Source organism: Oncorhynchus keta, unplaced genomic scaffold (genome assembly GCF_023373465.1).
Source record: "Oncorhynchus keta strain PuntledgeMale-10-30-2019 unplaced genomic scaffold, Oket_V2 Un_contig_777_pilon_pilon, whole genome shotgun sequence".
NCBI classification, from domain to species: Eukaryota; Metazoa; Chordata; class Actinopteri; order Salmoniformes; family Salmonidae; genus Oncorhynchus; species Oncorhynchus keta.
The window spans coordinates 197,053-218,064 of NW_026289673.1; the positions used below are offsets into that span (position 1 = coordinate 197,053).

General features: G+C 45.0%; 1 protein-coding gene across 11 annotated transcripts in view; it reads left to right on the plus strand.

Moving 5' to 3' along the window:
* The window catches only part of trak1a (trafficking protein, kinesin binding 1a), a 97,493-nt gene extending 77,045 nt beyond the window's left edge, over nucleotides 1-20,448 (plus strand). For 9 of the 11 annotated variants that reach the window (XM_052511981.1, XM_052511983.1, XM_052511975.1 and 6 more), the window contains 6 exons: nucleotides 3,851-3,927; nucleotides 4,036-4,269; nucleotides 5,059-5,366; nucleotides 6,761-7,189; nucleotides 9,191-9,293; nucleotides 17,581-20,448. In XM_052511981.1, the coding sequence (XP_052367941.1) occupies nucleotides 3,851-3,927; nucleotides 4,036-4,269; nucleotides 5,059-5,366; nucleotides 6,761-7,189; nucleotides 9,191-9,293; nucleotides 17,581-18,406 (1,977 nt within the window). In that variant the 3' untranslated portion in view covers nucleotides 18,407-20,448. Of the gene's footprint in view, nucleotides 1-3,850; nucleotides 3,928-4,035; nucleotides 4,270-5,058; nucleotides 5,367-6,760; nucleotides 7,190-9,190; nucleotides 9,294-9,757; nucleotides 9,858-17,580 lie in introns of all 11 variants that reach the window. The other 2 variants (XM_052511985.1, XM_052511984.1) reach the window with 2 other exon arrangements.
* The last annotated feature ends 564 nt before the right edge of the window (nucleotides 20,449-21,012 follow it).

Sequence of the window (21,012 nt, forward strand, 5' to 3'; positions counted from 1 at the left end):
TTTACAATGTCAGTTTGGCATTAGGCTTTACAATGTCAGTTTGGCATTAGGCTTTACAATGTCAGTTTGGCATTAGGCTTTACAATGTCAGTTTGGCATTAGGCTTTACAATGTCAGTTTGGCATTAGGCTTTACAATGTCAGTTTGGCATTAGGCTTTACAATGTCAGTTTGGCATTAGGCTTTACAATGTCAGTTTGGCATTAGGCTTTACAATGTCAGGCTTTACAATGTCAGTTTGGCATTAGGCTTTACAATGTCAGTTTGGCAGTTTTAGGTTTACAATGTCAGTTTGGCATTAGGGTTTACAATGTCAGTTTGGCATTAGGGTTTACAATGTCAGTTTGGCATTAGGGTTTACAATGTCAGTTTGGCATTAGGGTTTACAATGTCAGTTTGGCATTAGGGTTTACAATGTCAGTTTGGCATTAGGGTCAGTTTACAATGTCAGTTTGGCATTAGGTTACAATGTCAGTTTGGCATTAGGGTTTACAATGTCAGTTTGGCATTAGGGTTTATTTACAATGTCAGTTTGGCATTAGGGTTTATTTACAATGTCAGTTTGGCATTAGGGTTTATTTACAATGTCAGTTTGGCATTAGGGTTTATTTACAATGTCAGTTTGGCATTAGGGTTTACAATTCAGTTTGGCATTAGGGTTTACAATGTCAGTTTGGCATTAGGGTTTACAATGTCAGTTTGGCATTAGGGTTTACAACGTCAGTTTGGCATTAGGGTTTACAATGTCAGTTTGGCATTAGGGTTTACAATGTCAGTTTGGCATTAGGGTTTATTTACAATGTCAGTTTGGCATTAGGGTTTATTTACAATGTCAGTTTGGCATTAGGTTTATTTACAATGTCAGTTTGGCATTAGTTTGGCATTAGGTTTATTTACAATGTCAGTTTGGCATTAGGCTTTACAATGTCAGTTTGGCATTAGGCTTTACAATGTCAGTTTGGCATTAGGCTTTACAATGTCAGTTTGGCATTAGGCTTTACAATGTCAGTTTGGCATTAGGCTTTACAATGTCAGTTTGGCATTAGGCTTTACAATGTCAGTTTGGCATTAGGCATTAGGCTTTACAATGTCAGTTTGGCATTAGGCTTTACAATGTCAGTTTGGCATTAGGCTTTACAATGTCAGTTTGGCATTAGGCTTTACAATGTCAGTTTGGCATTAGGCTTTACAATGTCAGTTTGGCATTAGGCTTTACAATGTCAGTTTGGCATTAGGCTTTACAATGTCAGTTTGGCATTAGGCTTTACAATGTCAGTTTGGCATTAGGCTTTACAATGTCAGTTTGGCATTAGGGTTTACAATGTCAGTTTGGCATTAGGCTTTACAATGTCAGTTTGGCATTAGGCTTTACAATGTCAGTTTGGCATTAGGCTTTACAATGTCAGTTTGGCATTAGGTTTACAATGTCAGTTTGGCATTAGGCTTTACAATGTCAGTTTGGCATTAGGCTTTACAATGTCAGTTTGGCATTAGGCTTTACAATGTCAGTTTGCCATTAGGCTTTACAATGTCAGTTTGCCATTAGGCTTTACAATGTCAGTTTGCCATTAGGCTTTACAATGTCAGTTTGCCATTAGGCTTTACAATGTCAGTTTGCCATTAGGCTTTACAATGTCAGTTTGCCATTAGGCTTTACAATGTCAGTTTGGCATTAGGCTTTACAATGTCAGTTTGGCATTAGGCTTTACAATGTCAGTTTGGCATTAGGCTTTACAATGTCAGTTTGGCATTAGGCTTTACAATGTCAGTTTGGCATTAGGCTTTACAATGTCAGTTTGGCATTAGGCTTTACAATGTCAGTTTGGCATTAGGCTTTACAATGTCAGTTTGGCATTAGGCTTTACAATGTCAGTTTGGCATTAGGCTTTACAATGTCAGTTTGGCATTAGGCTTTACAATGTCAGTTTGGCATTAGGGTTTATTTACAATGTCAGTTTGGCATTAGGTTTATTTACAATGTCAGTTTGGCATTAGGTTTATTTACAATGTCAGTTTGGCATTAGGCTTTACAATGTCAGTTTGGCATTAGGGTTTACAATGTCAGTTTGGCATTAGGTTTTTATTTACAATGTCAGTTTGGCATTAGGGTTTATTTACAATGTCAGTTTGGCATTAGGGTTTACAATGTCAGTTTGGCATTAGGCTTTACAATGTCAGTTTGGCATTAGGCTTTTCAGTTTGGCATTAGGCTTTACAACGTCAGTTTGGCATTAGGTTTACAATGTCAGTTTGGCATTAGGTTTTTTACAATGTCAGTTTGGCATTAGGCTTTACAATGTCAGTTTGGCATTAGGCTTTACAATGTCAGTTTGGCATTAGGTTTACAATGTCAGTTTGGCATTAGGCTTTACAATGTCAGTTTGGCATTTTCAGTTTGGCATTAGGCTTTACAATGTCAGTTTGGCATTAGGCTTTACAATGGTTTGGCATTTACAATGTCAGTTTGGCATTAGGCTTTACAATGTCAGTTTGGCATTAGGCTTTACAATGTCAGTTTGGCATTGGCAATTCAGTTTGGCATTAGGTTTATTTACAATGTCAGTTTGGCATTAGGTTTATTTACAATGTCAGTTTGGCATTAGGTTTTTACAATGTCAGTTTGGCATTAGGTTTTTACAATGTCAGTTTGGCATTAGGTTTATTTACAATGTCAGTTTGGCATTAGGTTTATTTACAATGTCAGTTTGGCATTAGGGTTTTGGCATTTTACAATGTCAGTTTGGCATTAGGTTTATTTACAATGTCAGTTTGGCATTAGGCTTTACAATGTCAGTTTGGCATTAGGTTTATTTACAATGTCAGTTTGGCATAGGGTTTAGAGAAGAGCAGTTTGGCATTGGGTCATCCAGCAGTTTGGCATTTTGTCGTCACTGCAGTTTATCAGCGTGTCGTTTCATTAGCGTGTCAGTTTAGCGTGTCAGTCCTAGCGTGTCGTCCTAGCGGTTACCTAGCGTGTCATTCCTAGCGTGTCAGTTAGCGTGTCGTCCTAGCGTGTAGGGTTTATTTACAGCGTGTCAGTTAGCGTGTCATTAGCGTGTCGTTTAGCGTGTCAGTTTAGCGTGTCGTTTCCTAGCGTGTCGTTTAGCGTTAGGGTTCCTACAGCGTGTCAGTTAGCGTGTTTATTTACAATTTCAGGTCTAGCGTGTCAGTTTGGCCTAGCGTGTCGTTTCCTAGCGTGTCGTTTGGCATTAGCGTGTCAGTTTCATTAGCGTGTACAATCCTAGCGTGTCGTCCTAGCGTGTCGTCCTAGCGTGTCGTCCTAGCGTGTCGTCCTAGCGTGTCGTCCTAGCGTGTCGTCCTAGCGTGTCGTCCTAGCGTGTCGTCCTAGCGTGTCGTCCTAGCGTGTCGTCCTAGCGTGTCGTCTAGCGTGTCGTCCTAGCGTGTCGTCCTAGCGTGTCGTCCTAGCGTGTCGTCTTAGCGTGTCGTCCTAGCGTGTCGTCCTAGCGTGTCGTCCTAGCGTGTCGTCCTAGCGTGTCGTCCTAGCGTGTCGTCCTAGCTTAAATCTCCAGGACACAAAACATTTGCTGGAAATATGGTGATCAGAGGTTGTTTTTAATGAGTGCATTACGTGAGTTTGGTTAGTTTGCATCAACTACATTCACTTAAACTACTGCAAAGGTTTTGCCTGCCAACTTTTGTTTTGAATCGTGACATTCTGGCATGTCTGCCTTGTGATTTGTTGGGAGAGTTGTCTGTCTGAAGAGGACACCCCCCTTTTCAAAGTTACCAAGATAATCTTTATTAATCACAGTCCCTAGGTCTGGGACTTCAGAGACTAGTCACATAGTACTCATCATCATTATTAGTATTATTATTGTCTGTCCTCCCAGGACTCTCTAGCTGCTGAGATTGAGGGCACCATGAGGAAGGGGCTGGCTATGGATGACCCGGAAGTGGAAGAGCAGAAGTAGGCCCTCATTCAATACCAATATCTACTGAAGTACATCTAACCCCATTTTAGAGCTATGCTGATATTGTGTGTGTGTGTGTGTGTGTCTATGGTATGTGTGTGTAGGTTGCACCCCAAGCGTGTGTTTGAGACTGTGAAAAACATTAACCTGATGCGTCAGCGCTCCTCTCTGGCCCCGTCTCCCATGAACATCCCCGGCTCCAACCGGTCGTCCTGTCTGAACTCTGGCCGCTCCAGCTGCCTGTCCACGCCCCGCTCCAGCCTGTACGGAGGAGATATGGGGAGCATCCTCATAGACAACCACACCAACAGCTTCATACTGGAGACGCCTGACCACAGGTGCTGGAACTGGGACTGAGACATGACTCTACTCGCTGGCTGGCTCTCTTTCACTTTGAATATGAAATCTCTCTCTCTCTCTCTCTCTCTCTCTCTCTCTCTCTCTCTCTCTCTCTCTGCCCCCCTCTTCCGCTCTGTCTTCTTGATCAAGTAAAGTTCTGGCTGGAACAACAGGTCAGAGGTCATCCCATCCATGTAGTTGTCCAGTAAAGTCTATCAGAGTGTAAACAAGACGGTTCCCATGGTTTCCTGAATGCATATCTGCTATCATTGTAATTTGAATAGATCAGGGTTAGGATTACTAAGCACTTTGCTGACTCTACAACAACACCACTGACAGCAATATCCATGGCTTTGCTGTGTAAACCAAGAGGGAAAGGAAGAAGTTTGTCTTTACTAGTTCCCATAGCAACCACAGTACAATAAAACCAAACAGTTTCTCATGTAACAACTGATTATGTTGTGGCCCTGCACATAATGCTAGGAAAGTCAGAACGTCTTGTATTGATGTCAAATGACCATTGGTGATTTTTGTTATTAGGTTTGACAACTGCAAATAACTGTTGACTCTTTTTGTTGATGTCATCAGCCAGTCTTGTTGCTATTCACGTTGTTATGTACAGGAGTACAGCAAACCAGTTATAGGACCTCTTGATAGACTTGTAGCGTTGAATAGGACTAGATTGAATAAATAAATACAATGTACACAGTTTCTCCTGTCCTCAGCGAATGCAGGTTGATGGCCATGACTCATGTTGTCTTCTGCTCTATTCTCTCTCCCCCCTCCAGTATGGATGACTCCAACAAGAAACCAGGGACCCCTGGAACGCCGGGCTCTCAGGATCTGGAAGCAGCCCTGCGACGTCTCTCCCTGCGGCGGGACAACTACCTGAGCGAGCGGCGGTTCTTCGAGGAGGAGAGGGATCGGAAGCTCCAGGGGCTGGTGGAGAAGGGAGAGGTGTACAACGGCAGTATGACCCCCACAGAGAGCATCATGTCCCTGGGAGGAACTCACCCCTCTTCCATCTGGTCTGGGTACTCCTTCAGCTCCCGCTCCTACCTGCCGGAGAAGCTGCAGATCGTCAAGCCACTGGAAGGTGACTCCTCCCCCACGACCTCTCACCCTGCTGCTGGTTGACACAGTACTCCTTCTACTTCTGACTCACCCAGCCCCCGCTGCTGGTTCCACATCTACAGTTAGAGTTGAGGCTCACACACATCACACCGAATGTGGATCTAGTCTACGTCTGCTGATTGTTCAGCACGCTGTGTTTTAGGGAACACCCACTGTCGACATCTGCCTGCCAAAACTCTTTAAGTGATTCTACATAATAAATATGTTTGCAAACTACGTTCAGAGGTGCCAAGTTCCAGAAACCGTTATTGGTGTGTCTGAGCCTTTACTTAGAGTTAGACCGGCCCACCACTAGCCCTGCCAAACACATTAGTTTAACCTGGTTTAGTTATCATCATGCACAGCAAATCCAGACCTGTTGCTGGTCTTTTCCACGGCATCGTTGAGGCCCTGTGCCTCTCATCCTATGTTTTATCAAGGAGAGATTACATTAAACAGCCATACAGCCTGTTACTCTAATGTCCATGTCAAATCATCTCCAAACATATCAGGCATCTTCATAAAGCTGTCGAGATTTGCTGCATATTTGTGTTATATCTCCTGAAAGAACCTGAATGCAACTGTTTGAAATACAAGTTGGATACTGTGTTTGAGTCGATAGATGCACTTATAGATCAGGTATGAAGCACACGTTTAACCAAATAAAAGAGAAGTTCTTCACATTTTTATTTACGTTTTCTTACATATTTTCCCACGTTAAAATGCTAAATATATTCATTATCCAAATGTTGTTTTCAACAAGTTTTTCAGTTGTTTTTTTTGTCAGATTAAATGGTTGATTGAAAAATCACCAGAGATCAGAGGGCACTATATAGGGATGTAGGGTGGCATTTGGGACGTAGTCACTGTCAGGTTATACAGTAGTAGGAAACATCTAGTAGAGTATCTCATCTGGGTCTCTAGTGCCACCTGGTGACAACACCATTAACATGCACAATGAATCAACACTTGTGAGTTCATTACATTATCACACTGTTATTACAATATCGTTACACTACCATTTATTACATTATTACGCTATAATATACACAGATTAATTACATTCTCATTACGCTATAATTTATTACATTATCATTACACTGAGATTAATTGCATTGCCATTACACTATAATAATATATACTCATATTTATTACATTATCATTACACTATAATAATATATACTCATATTTATTACATTATTGTTACACTATAATAATATATACTCATATTTATTACATTATCATTACACTATAATAATATATACTCATATTTATTACATTATCATTACACTATAATAATATATACTCGTATTTATTACATTATCATTACACTTTAATAATATATGCGTGTCTAACGTTTGATATTCTCCCTTCCAGGCTCGGCCACCCTGCACCAGTGGCAGCAGCTGGCCCAGCCCAACCTGGGTGGGATCCTGGACACGCGGCCTGGTGTGGTCACTAAGGGCTTCCGTCCTCTGGAACTAGACCTGGAGCACATGTACCTGTTCACTGACTTTGAGGAGGAGGACTTTGAGGTAGTGGAGGAGTCTGACCACCTGTCTGTCTCAGGCTCTACCCCCGACTGTAGTGGCATCTCCATCCTCAGCCGGCAGGGCCTCCGTACCCGCTCCTCCTCCTGCTCCTCCTCCTGCAGCGGCAGATCCATCAACAACAACCTTCCAGAGGGAGAAGCCAGGGAAGAGGGCGAGACAGGCCCAGGCAGCACATCACTGTCGTCCCATGCACCTCCAGACAGCGAGAACCAGGAGAACCAGGATCAGGCTGCAGCCGCTGACGGGGTGTCTGGTGAGGGAGCCTGCTAAATGGGTCACACAGGCACCGGACGTCCCTAGCCCTCCCTTCTACCTCAGGATATTGGGGAATTCATTGGCCATAGCCATCCCCTCCTCGCCTGCCCGTCGGTCCCCGATCCCTCCACGCTCATGCACACATCTCCAGACACACCCACCTCATCCAGATGTGTCCAGACATACCCACCTCGTCCAGACACACCCACCTCGTCCAGACACACCCACCTCGTCCAGACACACCCACCTCGTCCAGACACACCCACCTCGTCCAGACACACCCACCTCGTCCAGACGTACCCACCTCGTCCAGACACACCCACATCATCCAGACGTGTGCTACTGTCATACCCCTTTTGAGTATATTAAGTTGAATTTATTTCAGTATTGTGTTTAATCTCCACCTCATATTCGCACGGTTCCTAAAATCTCAAGATCCTTCCTTCCAAATTCAGATTCATTTGAATCCTCCAGTTCTGATCACCACTTCCGTCCACTCGAGTCATTTGTGTCCCATCTGGTGTCAAATCATGTTGTTGTGATTTTGTTCTCGTCTTCCATCACAACATTCTTCATCTCAAAGGCATGAAGAACACTCAAAAAGCCAAGTATTAGAGATGTCCTATGTTAGTGTAAACCTACATAGTGATGTAGTATATACGTATTACACACACACACACACACACTCCAGATGGAATATGTACAACCTATGGCCAGTGTCCAGGTCTCTGTGGTTTGGTTGTCGTAATATCAGATGACGTGATCTGTTAACAACGTGGTCTCACAGCTGTTCATTAACTCACATGACACTACTGTCATCCCAAATGGCCCCCTATTCCCTATACAATGCACTATTTCAACCATGGCCCATAGTGCTCTGGTTAAAAGTAGTATACTATATAGTGAGTAGGGGACCATTTGGGAAACACGTTCAGTCCATGACCCTGTTTCCTAGGAATTATTATGGAGTGGTGTGAATGTCACCTCATCTCCTTTGACATTAAGCTGCAGAGTCCACACACAGCTCCAAACAGTCAACACTACAGAGTCCCCACACAGCTCCAAACAGTCAACACTACAGAGTCCACACACAGCTCCAAACAGTCAACACTACAGAGTCCACACACGGCTCCAAACAGTCAACACTACAGAGTCCACACACAGCTCCAAACAGTCAACACTACAGAGTCCACACACAGCTCCAAACAGTCAACACTACAGAGTCCACACACGGCTCCAAACAGTCAACACTACAGAGTCCACACACAGCTCCAAACAGTCAACACTACAGAGTCCACACACAGCTCCAAACAGTCAACACTACAGAGTCCACACACAGCTCCAAACAGTCAACACTACAGAGTCCACACACAGCTCCAAACAGTCAGACACTCCAAACAGCAGAGTCAAACAGTCAACACAGAGTCCCCACACAGCTCCAAACAGTCAACACCAGAAACAGTCAGTCAACACTACAGAGTCCACACACAGCTCCAAACAGTCAACACTACAGAGTCCACACACAGCTCCAAACAGTCAACACTACAGAGTCCACACACAGCTCCAAACAGTCAACACTGCAGAGTCCCCACACAGCTCCAAACAGTCAACACTACAGAGTCCACACACAGCTCCAAACAGTCAACACACCACTTCTCTCCAGTGCTTTTAGTTCAACCTGCATTGTGTTCCCTATGGAGAATCCCTATGTTAGAGTGGAACACTAATTCATGCCTGGGATATTAGGAATCTGCTGAAATCATTGTTATTCCTTTATCTGCATTTCTAATTGTTTTCAGTGGTTTAAAACTGCTTCTTCAGGCAGAAATACAGCGGTTTCATCTTTGCAATTGATGCAGCTTTAAACCATCCACTCTGTCTTTGAGTGTTTGATTTTAAGTTTTGTGTTTAAAAGAATGTTGGTTCCTCTGCCCAGTACTAACCCTCTACCCTTCCCCTCTCTCTCCCTCTCTTCCCTTCTCTCTCTTCCGGTCTACAGCCCACTTCCCTGGTAAATGCATGTCCAACACCAGCTCCACCTATACCTTCACCACCTGTCGGATCATGCACCCCTCAGACGAGCTGACCAGAGTCACCCCCAGGTTAGACAACCCTCTTACCCCACACTGGTGGAGTCCCGAATGGCTTCCCTATCCACTGTGGGACCTGGACCAAAGCAGTGCACTACAGCATATAGGGAAAAGAGTGCCATTGGAGATGCATGCTGACACTGCAGTGTACCCCTGTAGCCACTAGGTGGCAGTGTCTGTCTGAACCGCTACCACTGCAGACAGTGGAAACCTCCTTGGCTTTCAGCATTGGGCTGAGAATGATAATACAGAGAGGATCATAATAAACCCATATTGCTGAAGGAAATAGTGACTCAGATTAATAATATGAATTAATGTAAAAACTAAGTTAGTCATGATTTTGTTCACAAGTACGTTTTCCTTTGCCCTGGCTGAGCCAATGGTGTGTTTAACACATACCCACTGTCTGACAGCTATAATTGCCCCTCCTGAATAAAGATGATTGAATTGTATTGAATTGCCCCCATCCCTTCCAGGTCATGTGATGAGGAAGAGGAAGCCGCTCTCTATCATGTTGTTCTGAAGGCTGATTTAGAGCAGCAGGCCCACTGAGCCACGCCCCCTCCCGCCCCGTGGGTGAGACCTGTCGCATGTCACATGACTAGTAGCGTGGCCTCATTGTATGGGATTTGGGGTCTGACTCCGTAGTGTTGGGGTTGTTCCGGGGAATAACAAAGCCTGCCTCGCTGTCCCCTTCTAACTATTCTGCTTCCTTTGGTCTCTAAACCCTCTAACCCCCCTCCTGCCAACTGTCAATCAAACAAATCTAGAACAGCTCTGCCCCAACGGGCTGAGACTCTAATCAATGACGATCAGATGAAAATGTCTTCCATAATATAATGATGGGGCCCTGGCCTTGATTCATACAACTTGATTGTGGTCTGATGATTGATGCTAAAAGCTTGTGGGTGTTCATTGCTTCCAGAACTATGTTTGGAACAGTGTTCATAACACTGGTTTGTATAATTACCGGTGTGTTAGCACTGTGTCTCTGATTTCCTTTGGGGGTTTTCCAGGAAATGTTATCTGGGGTTGAAATAGCATGTGTTTGGGGTAACATCCAGATAACCTTGTCAAAGTGTCCCATTGATTTGTCTGTTGGTTTCTGAATGAAATAGTCAGTGAGATGTTAATATTGTTTTCTATTTGATCTGATATTGATATGGGCAGTGATTGGTTAGTTCATTTACCTTGTACCAGGAAGCTCCATGTTATTGTACTAGTCTGCATCAGTGTGTGTGCTAAAAAAGGAAACTAACATTGATGATCAATGATGGTCAGACTAAAATCAACCTATTGAATAGCTATTGTGTGGTCTAGGCTCTAGAAGAATCTATTGTGTGGTCTATGCTCTGGCTGTGTCTGTCATAGCTGAGGAGCATAGCTGACTGTATGGCAGCATGGCTGACTGTATAGCTGACTGTATAGCTGACTGTATAGCTGACTGTATAGCTGTATAGCTGACTGTATAGCTGACTGTATAGCTGACTGTATAGCTGTATAGCTGACTGTATGGCAGCATGGCTGACTGTATAGCTGACTGTATAGCTGTATAGCTGACTGTGTGGCAGAATGTATAGCAGTATAGCTGACTATAAAGCTGACTGTATAACAGTATAGCTGACTGTATAACAGTATAGCTGACTGTATAACAGTTTAGCTGACTGTAACAGTATAGCTGACTGTATAACAGCATAGCTGACTGTAAAGCTGACTCTGTATAGCTGACTGTATAACAGTATAGCTGACTGTATAACAGTATAGCTGACTGTATAGCTGACTGTATAACAGTATAGCTGACTGTAAAGCTGACTGTATAACAGTATAGCTGACTGTATAACAGTATAGCTGACTGGCTGACTGTATAGCAGTGTGGCTGACTGTATAGCACTATGGCTGACTGTGTGGCTGACTGTATAGCGCTATGGCTGACTGTGGCTGACTGTATAGCAGTATGGCTGACTGTGGCTGACTGTATAGCAGTATGGCTGACTGTATAGCAGTATGGCTGACTGTATAGCAGTATGGCTGACTGTATAGCAGTATGGCTGACTGTATAGCGCTATGGCTGACTGTATAGCGCTATGGCTGACTGTATAGCGCTATGGCTTACTGTATAGCGCTATGGCTTACTGTATAGCAGTATGGCTGACTGTATAGCAGTATGGCTGACTGTATAGCTGACTGTATTGCAGTATGGCTGAATGTATAGCGCAATGGCTGACTGTGTAGCGCTATGGCTAGCAGTATAGCTGACTATATTGCTGACTGTATGGCAGTATGGCTGACTGTATGGCAGTATAGCTGACTATATTGCTGACTGTATGGCAGTATGGCTGACTGTATGGCAGTATAGCTGACTGTATTGCTGACTGTATAACAGGATAGCTGGCGGTGTGGCTGACTGTATAGCAGTATGGCTGAGTGTATCGCAGTATAGCTGACTGTATAACAGGATAGCTGACTGTGGCTGACTGTGTGGCTGACTGTATGGCAGGATAGCTGACTGTATGGCTGACTGTATGGCTGACTGTATGGCTGACTGTATGGCTGACTGTATGGCTGACTGTATGGCAGTATAGCTGACTGTATTGCTAACTGTATGGCAGTATAGCTGACTGTATTGCTAACTGTATAGCAGTATAGCTGACTGTATTGCTAACTGTATGGCAGTATAGCTGACTGTATTTGTGACTGTATAACAGGATAGCTGACTGTGTGGCTGACTGTATAGCGGTGTAGCTGACTGTATAGCTGACTGTATAGCTGACTGTGTGGCTGACTGTGTGGCTGACTGTGTGGCTGACTGTGTGGCTGACTGTATAGCTGACTGTGTGGCTGACTGTGTGGCAGAATGTATAGCAGTATAGCTGACTGTAAAGCTGACTGTATAACAGTATAGCTGACTGTATAACAGTATAGCTGACTGTGGCTGACTGTATAGCAGTGTGGCTGACTGTATAGCACTATGGCTGACTGTGTGGCTGACTGTATAGCAGTGTGGCTGACTGTATAGCAGTGTGGCTGACTGTATAGCAGTGTGGCTGACTGTATAGCAGTGTGGCTGACTGTATAGCAGTGTGGCTGGCTGTGGCTGACTGTATAGCAGTATGGCTGACTGTGGCTGACTGTATAGCAGTATGGCTGACTGTATAGCAGTATGGCTGACTGTATAGCAGTATGGCTGACTGTATAACAGTATGGCTGACTGTGGCTGACTGTATAGCAGTATGGGTGACTGTATAGCAGTATGGCTGACTGTATAGCAGTATGGCTGACTGTATAGCAGTATGGCTGACTGTATAGCAGTATGGCTGACTGTGGCTGACTGTATAGCAGTATGGCTGACTGTATAGCAGTGTGGCTGACTGTATAGCACTATGGCTGACTGTGTGGCTAACTGTATAGCAGTGTGGCTAACTGTATAGCAGTGTGGCTGACTGTATAGCAGTGTGGCTGACTGTATAGCAGTATGGCTGACTGTATAGCAGTATGGCTGACTGTATAGCAGTATGGCTGACTGTATAGCAGTATGGCTGACTGTATAGCAGTATGGCTGACTGTATAGCAGTATGGCTGACTGTATAGCAGTATGGCTGACTGTATAGCAGTATGGCTGACTGTATAGCTGTATGGCTGACTGTATAGCAGTATGGCTGACTGTATAGTTGTATAGCAGTATGGCTGACTGGCTGACTGGAAAGCAGTATGGCTGACTGTATAGCAGTATGGCTGACTGTATAGCTGACTGTATTGCAGTATGGCTGAATGTATAGCACAATGGCTGACTGTGTAGCGCTATGGCTCGCAGTATAGCTGACTGTATTGCTGACTGTATAACAGGATAGCTGACTGTGTGGCTGACTGTATAGCGGTGTGGCTGACTGTATAGCGGTATGGCTGACTGTATAGCTGTGTGGCTGACTGTATAGCTGTGTGGCTGACTGTATAGCTGTGTGGCTGACTGTATAGCTGTGTGGCTGACTGTATAGCTGTGTGGCTGACTGTATAGCGGTGTGGCTGACTGTATAGCGGTGTGGCTGACTATAGCTGTGTGGCTGACTGTATAGCTGTGTGGCTGACTGTATAGCTGTGTGGCTGACTGTATAGCTGTGTGGCTGACTGTATAGCTGTGTGGCTGACTGTATAGCGGTATGGCTGACTGTATTGCAGTATGGCTGAATGTATAGCACAATGGCTGACTGTGTAGCGCTATGGCTAGCAGTATAGCTGACTATATTGCTGACTGTATGGCAGTATGGCTGACTGTATGGCAGTATAGCTGACTGTATTGCTAACTGTATAGCTGACTGTATTGCTGACTGTATAACAGGATAGTTGACTGTGTGGCTGACTGTATAGCGGTGTGGCTGACTGTATAGCGCTATGGCTTACTGTATAGCAGTATGGCTGACTGTATAGCAGTATGGCTGACTGTATAGCTGACTGTATTGCAGTATGGCTGAATGTATAGCGCAATGGCTGACTGTGTAGCGCTATGGCTAGCAGTATAGCTGACTATATTGCTGACTGTATGGCAGTATGGCTGACTGTATGGCAGTATAGCTGACTATATTGCTGACTGTATGGCAGTATGGCTGACTGTATGGCAGTATAGCTGACTGTATTGCTGACTGTATAACAGGATAGCTGGCGGTGTGGCTGACTGTATAGCAGTATGGCTGAGTGTATCGCAGTATGGCTGACTGTATAGCAGTATGGCTGACTGTATAGCTGACTGTATTGCAGTATGGCTGAATGTATAGCGCAATGGCTGACTGTGTAGCGCTATGGCTAGCAGTATAGCGCTATGGCTGACTGTATAGCGCTATGGCTTACTGTATAGCAGTATGGCTGACTGTATAGCAGTATGGCTGACTGTATAGCTGACTGTATTGCAGTATGGCTGAATGTATAGCGCAATGGCTGACTGTGTAGCGCTATGGCTAGCAGTATAGCTGACTATATTGCTGACTGTATGGCAGTATGGCTGACTGTATGGCAGTATAGCTGACTATATTGCTGACTGTATGGCAGTATGGCTGACTGTATGGCAGTATAGCTGACTGTATTGCTGACTGTATAACAGGATAGCTGGCGGTGTGGCTGACTGTATAGCAGTATGGCTGAGTGTATCGCAGTATAGCTGACTGTATAACAGGATAGCTGACTGTGGCTGACTGTGTGGCTGACTGTATGGCAGTATAGCTGACTGTATGGCTGACTGTATGGCTGACTGTATGGCTGACTGTATGGCTGACTGTATGGCTGACTGTATGGCAGTATAGCTGACTGTATTGCTAACTGTATGGCAGTATAGCTGACTGTATTGCTAACTGTATAGCAGTATAGCTGACTGTATTGCTAACTGTATGGCAGTATAGCTGACTGTATTTGTGACTGTATAACAGGATAGCTGACTGTGTGGCTGACTGTATAGCGGTGTAGCTGACTGTATAGCTGACTGTATAGCTGACTGTGTGGCTGACTGTGTGGCTGACTGTATAGCTGACTGTGTGGCTGACTGTGTGGCAGAATGTATAGCAGTATAGCTGACTGTAAAGCTGACTGTATAACAGTATAGCTGACTGTATAACAGTATAGCTGACTGTGGCTGACTGTATAGCAGTGTGGCTGACTGTATAGCACTATGGCTGACTGTGTGGCTGACTGTATAGCAGTGTGGCTGACTGTATAGCTGTGTGGCTGACTGTATAGCAGTGTGGCTGACTGTATAGCAGTGTGGCTGACTGTATAGCAGTGTGGCTGGCTGTGGCTGACTGTATAGCAGTATGGCTGACTGTGGCTGACTGTATAGCAGTATGGCTGACTGTATAGCAGTATGGCTGACTGTATAGCAGTATGGCTGACTGTATAACAGTATGGCTGACTGTGGCTGACTGTATAACAGTATGGGTGACTGTATAGCAGTATGGCTGACTGTATAGCAGTATGGCTGACTGTATAGCAGTATGGCTGACTGTATAGCAGTATGGCTGACTGTGGCTGACTGTATAGCAGTATGGGTGACTGTATAGCAGTGTGGCTGACTGTATAGCACTATGGCTGACTGTGTGGCTAACTGTATAGCAGTGTGGCTGACTGTATAGCAGTGTGGCTGACTGTATAGCAGTGTGGCTGACTGTATAGCAGTATGGCTGACTGTATAGCAGTATGGCTGACTGTATAGCAGTATGGCTGACTGTATAGCAGTATGGCTGACTGTATAGCAGTATGGCTGACTGTATAGCAGTATGGCTGACTGTATAGCAGTATGGCTGACTGTATAGCTGTATGGCTGACTGTATAGCAGTATGGCTGACTGTATAGTTGTATAGCAGTATGGCTGACTGGCTGACTGGAAAGCAGTATGGCTGACTGTATAGCAGTATGGCTGACTGTATAGCTGACTGTATTGCAGTATGGCTGAATGTATAGCACAATGGCTGACTGTGTAGCGCTATGGCTCGCAGTATAGCTGACTGTATTGCTGACTGTATAACAGGATAGCTGACTGTGTGGCTGACTGTATAGCGGTGTGGCTGACTGTATAGCGGTGTGGCTGACTGTATAGCGGTATGGCTGACTGTATAGCTGTGTGGCTGACTGTATAGCTGTGTGGCTGACTGTATAGCTGTGTGGCTGACTGTATAGCTGTGTGGCTGACTGTATAGCTGTGTGGCTGACTGTATAGCGGTGTGGCTGACTGTATAGCGGTGTGGCTGACTATAGCTGTGTGGCTGACTGTATAGCTGTGTGGCTGACTGTATAGCTGTGTGGCTGACTGTATAGCTGTGTGGCTGACTGTATAGCGGTATGGCTGACTGTATTGCAGTATGGCTGAATGTATAGCACAATGGCTGACTGTGTAGCGCTATGGCTAGCAGTATAGCTGACTATATTGCTGACTGTATGGCAGTATGGCTGACTGTATGGCAGTATAGCTGACTGTGTGGCTGACTGTATAGCGGTGTGGCTGACTGTATAGCGGTGTGGCTGACTGTATAGCGGTGTGGCTGACTGTATAGCGGTGTGGCTGACTGTATGGCTGACTGTATTGCTAACTGTATGGCAGTATAGCTGACTGTATTTGTGACTGTATAACAGGATAGCTGACTGTGTGGCTGACTGTATAGCGGTGTGGCTGACTGTATAGCGGTGTGGCTGACTGTATGGCTGACTGTATAGCTGTGTGGCTGACTGTATAGCAGTATGGCTGACTGTATGGCTGACTGTATAGCTGTGTGGCTGACTGTATAGCGGTGTGGCTGACTGTATAGCGGTGTGGCTGACTGTATAGCGGTGTGGCTGACTGTATAGCTGTGTTGCTGACTGTATGGCGCTATGAATGACTGTATAGCAGTATAGCTGACTGTGTAGCTGACTGTATAGCTGTATAGCTGACTGTATAGCTGACTGTATGGCTGACTGTATAGCAGTATGGCTGACTGTATGGCTGACTGTATAGCAGTATGGCTGACTGTATAGCAGTATGGCTGACTGTATAGCAGTATGGCTGACTGTATAGCTGACTGTATTGCTGACTGTATAGCAGTATGGCTGACTGTATGCCTGACTGTATAGCAGTATGGCTCACTGTATAGCAGTATGGCTGACTGTATAGCAGTATGGCTGACTGTATAGCAGTATGGCTGACTGTATAGCAGTATGGCTCACTGTATAGCAGTATGGCTCACTGTATAGCAGTATGGCTGACTGTATAGCAGTATGGCTGACTGTATGACTGACTGTATAGCAGTATGGCTGACTGTATAGCAGTATGGCTGACTGTATAGCAGTATGGCTCACTGTATAGCAGTATGGCTCACTGTATAGCAGTATGGCTGACTGTATAGCAGTATGGCTCACTGTATAGCAGTATGGCTGATTGTATGGCTGACTGTATAGCAGTATAGCTGACTGTATGAGTGACTGTATAGCAGTATGGCTGACTGTATAGCAGTATGGCTGACTGTATAGCAGTATGGTATGGCTGACTGTATAGCAGTATGGCTCACTGTATAGCAGTATGGCTGACTGTATAGCAGTATGGCTGACTGTGTAGCAGTATGGTTGACTGTATGGCTGACTGTATAGCAGTATAGCTGACTGTATGGCTGACTATATAGCAGTATGGCTGACTGTATGGAAGACTGTATGGCTGACTGTATAGCTGTATGGCTGACTGTATAGCAGTATGGCTGTATGGCTGACTGTGTAGCAGTATAGCTGACTGTATGGAAGACTGTATAGCGGTGTGTGACGGTCTGTGTGTGTCCCTCTCATCTCCCTCTTTCAGCCTTATGTCGGGCCCTACTGCCTCCTGCATCATGACCAGCAGCAGCAGCGTCAGATCTACCCCCTGCTCAACTCCTTGCACCCCGCGCCGCCTCAGCCTGGCAGCCGAGTCCTTCACCAACCTGAGAGACTCCACTAAGACAATGAGCACTAGTGGAGGTCTGGTGCGGCTCCTCCAGGAGCGAGGCATCTCTGCAGCAGTCTACAACCCTCAGAGCTGGGACCGGGCAGACTGTAGCACCTCCATCCCCACTGGGGGGCTACCGTCGCTTCTACCGCCGCGGCCCCCCGACACCCTACCCTCCACGCCGCCCAACTCCCCAACCCACCGCTCCCTCTGTGCCAAACCCAGCAGCCCCGTGGGCCCCTTCGAACTCAGTCCTAGCGCCCCGCCCTATGACAACTTCCTGGCATCGAAGCCGGCCAGCTCCATCCTGAAGGAGGTGAGGGCAGAGGCCCAGAGCAGTGAGTCAGCAGACAGCGAGTGTCAGACTGACGTCAGCGTCCACAATCTGAAGCTGGTGGACAAGCTGAAGCGCTTCAGCGTGGCTGGGGCCGGCCCCTCTGTAACAGGGGCCACGGGGCCCACCATGCTGGGACCCCTCAGCGGCCTCCACCGCCCTTCCCACTTCTGCCCTTCTGTGGTGACCAGTCCCATAGGGGGCCTCGGCCCCGCTCTGAACGCAGGCATCCGCCGTAACCGCAGCTACCCGGCCATGGTAGGGGCCGGCATGGCTATGAAGGGCCCGGGGCCCCAAAGCCCCACAGACATGCTCCTGGCTTCTTCCTCCAAGCTCCCCAGACAGACTAGTCTCAGTGATGGATGAATGAATGTTGACTTTTCTCTTCTGTCTGTCACCTGTCAGATGAGTTGGATGTATATATAGCTGCTGTATGAGTCCCCGGTCTATGACAAATCAACTCTGTGCCTGAAAGAGATGCCCTTTCTTTTTACAGTGCATTTTGTATCAATGCTAATTATTTTGTCTTCCTTTCTCTATTCTGTCTCGCTCTCTCTTCTCTCCTGTCCTCTTTCTCTATTCTGTCTCTTCTCTCCTGTCCTCTTTCTCTATTCTGTCTCTCTCTTCTCTCCTGTCCTCTTTCTCTATTCTGTCTCTCTCTCTTCTCTCCTGTCCTCTTTCTCTATTCTGTCTCGCTCTCTCTTCTCTCCTGTCCTCTTTCTCTATTCTGTTTCTCCTCTCCTGTCCTCTTTCTCTATTCTGTCTCTCTCTCCTCTCCTGTCCTCTCTTTCTCTATTCTGTCTCTCTCTCCTCTCCTGTCCTCTCTTTCTCTAGTCTGTCTCTCTCTCCTCTCCTGTCCTCTCTTTCTCTATTCTGTCTCTCTCTCCTTTCCTTTCCTGTCCTGTCCGCTCCTCTCCTCTGTCCTCTTTTCTCTCTGCTTACAAGCCTCAGTAAATAGTACCATGATGTGTTATTGTTTAATTGTTGATTGGCCCTGCAGATCGGTAGGCTGAAGCAGATGTACTGTAGCACCTGTTATCTGTTTAGGAAACGGAGCACTTCCAAGCCCAGGTAAACTCATATTAAACATCTATTTTATTCCCAGGTCTAAACGTATACATGTAGAGATAAAGCACTGTCTCTTCTTGTTAATTAGCTAATGAGTGGCAAGCAGTACCAACGATCACACCTTAAGTGGTATTTAAGGGTGTTCAGTGACATCATGACAATATGCACATAACGAAGACCTTTATTGAGGAAATGAAATGTTGGAGGTACAGTATTTATACTACTAGCTAGCACAATACTGGGCAACAACACATGTTATTCACCTCAAAGTTGATCCAAATAAAGAGTGGGAAGGATCCACACTTGAAGCTAAGAGGGATGCATGGATGTTTGCCGTGAATGAATAAGCTGTGGTTTGAACTTGGATACATTGTAACAGACCAACATGATTTATAGACATTTGTGTGCAGTGCGAGTATGTGAGCATGTGTGTGTGTATAACGTTGTAGAAGGATTTACCTATAGGCCTAGATAGTCTAAGAAAGGAGTCATTTGGTTAAGGTGATAATCAGATATACAGGACATTTCATCCAGGGCCCACTAACTGCTGTCTCCCAATACAAAAGGTGTGTAGAAGAGTTCTCTGGGAGGGACGCGGTTGACTTTTATGAGAGAAACATTATACAAGTTAGCTTTTTCTTCTGACTTTCATCTTTCTGGTAACAAGCTTTGGTGAGTGAACTGTTAGCTTTAAACTAAAGCCACTGTACTGTAAATGAAGTTGTGGAACGGAGAGATGGAGGGAATACGTCCTAGTGCCTCATACTTTACATAGTTCCATTGTTGTTGGACTGACTGATCTGTCTGGTTCCTCCCTGGTATGAGCAGACAACTGCTTTGTGTTCTGAGGTTATCATCCTCCTCGAGTTTTAACTTGAACTGCAGAGAAGATGAGCTCTCATTACATCTTGGATAGATGCAGTATATGTGTTGAAATAAAGAAGAAACGCCTAGTATTTATCATTAACTCCTGACAAAAGTAGAGATTGGTCCTTGCTGACATTGTGTGTAACTTGAATAGCCTTTGAATGTATTGATTAACAGCAGAAAATATGTCCATATGTGTCTGTTGATTTAAAGGATGCTTTTACTGCATTTCAACCACAAAGGGAATTATTATTATACTACTTGTACATTGTAAATGGTATGTATGCAATGTATTTAGCCATGTTAACTCTTTTTTAATAAACTAGAATATATATATATATAAGGGACAAAATGTTGTTCATGCCATGAAGTGGTCAGAACACTGGTTTAAAAACAAGGGTTTTGTGTTCCAGAATTTCAAAAGCACCAATTTGCAAAAAAAAGGCTATTATCAATAAAACAATTGATATGAACTGCTTGCTTTCATGTCTTTTATTTATCCGTCTATGTAGTGTTGGTTGGAGTTCACTACAGACAAAATAATAACACCATGTTTGGAGCACAAATCACCAGAAATCCTCATGATAATGAACCGTGTTTGAAGACATGTACTTGACAACTGTTGTTTCATGGTGTTTCACCATACTGGTTCCCACACAGCTTTATGAGGACAATATGGACCGAGCTACAACACGTGTTCACATGAGAAAGATCTTGTCCTCAGTTTCATGGTGTTTCACCATACTGGTTCCCACACAGCTTTATGAGGACAATATGGACCGAGCTACAACACGTGTTCACATGAGAAAGATCTTGTCCTCAGTTTCATGGTGTTTCACCATACTGGTGCCCACACAGCTTTATGAGGACATGGGAAAGATCACATGGGAAAGATCTTGTCCTCAGTTTCATGGTGTTTCACCATACTGGTGCCCACACAGCTTTATGAGGACAATATGGACCGAGCTACAACACGTGTTCACATGAGAAAGATCTTGTCCTCAGTTTCATGGTGTTTCACCATACTGGTTCCCACA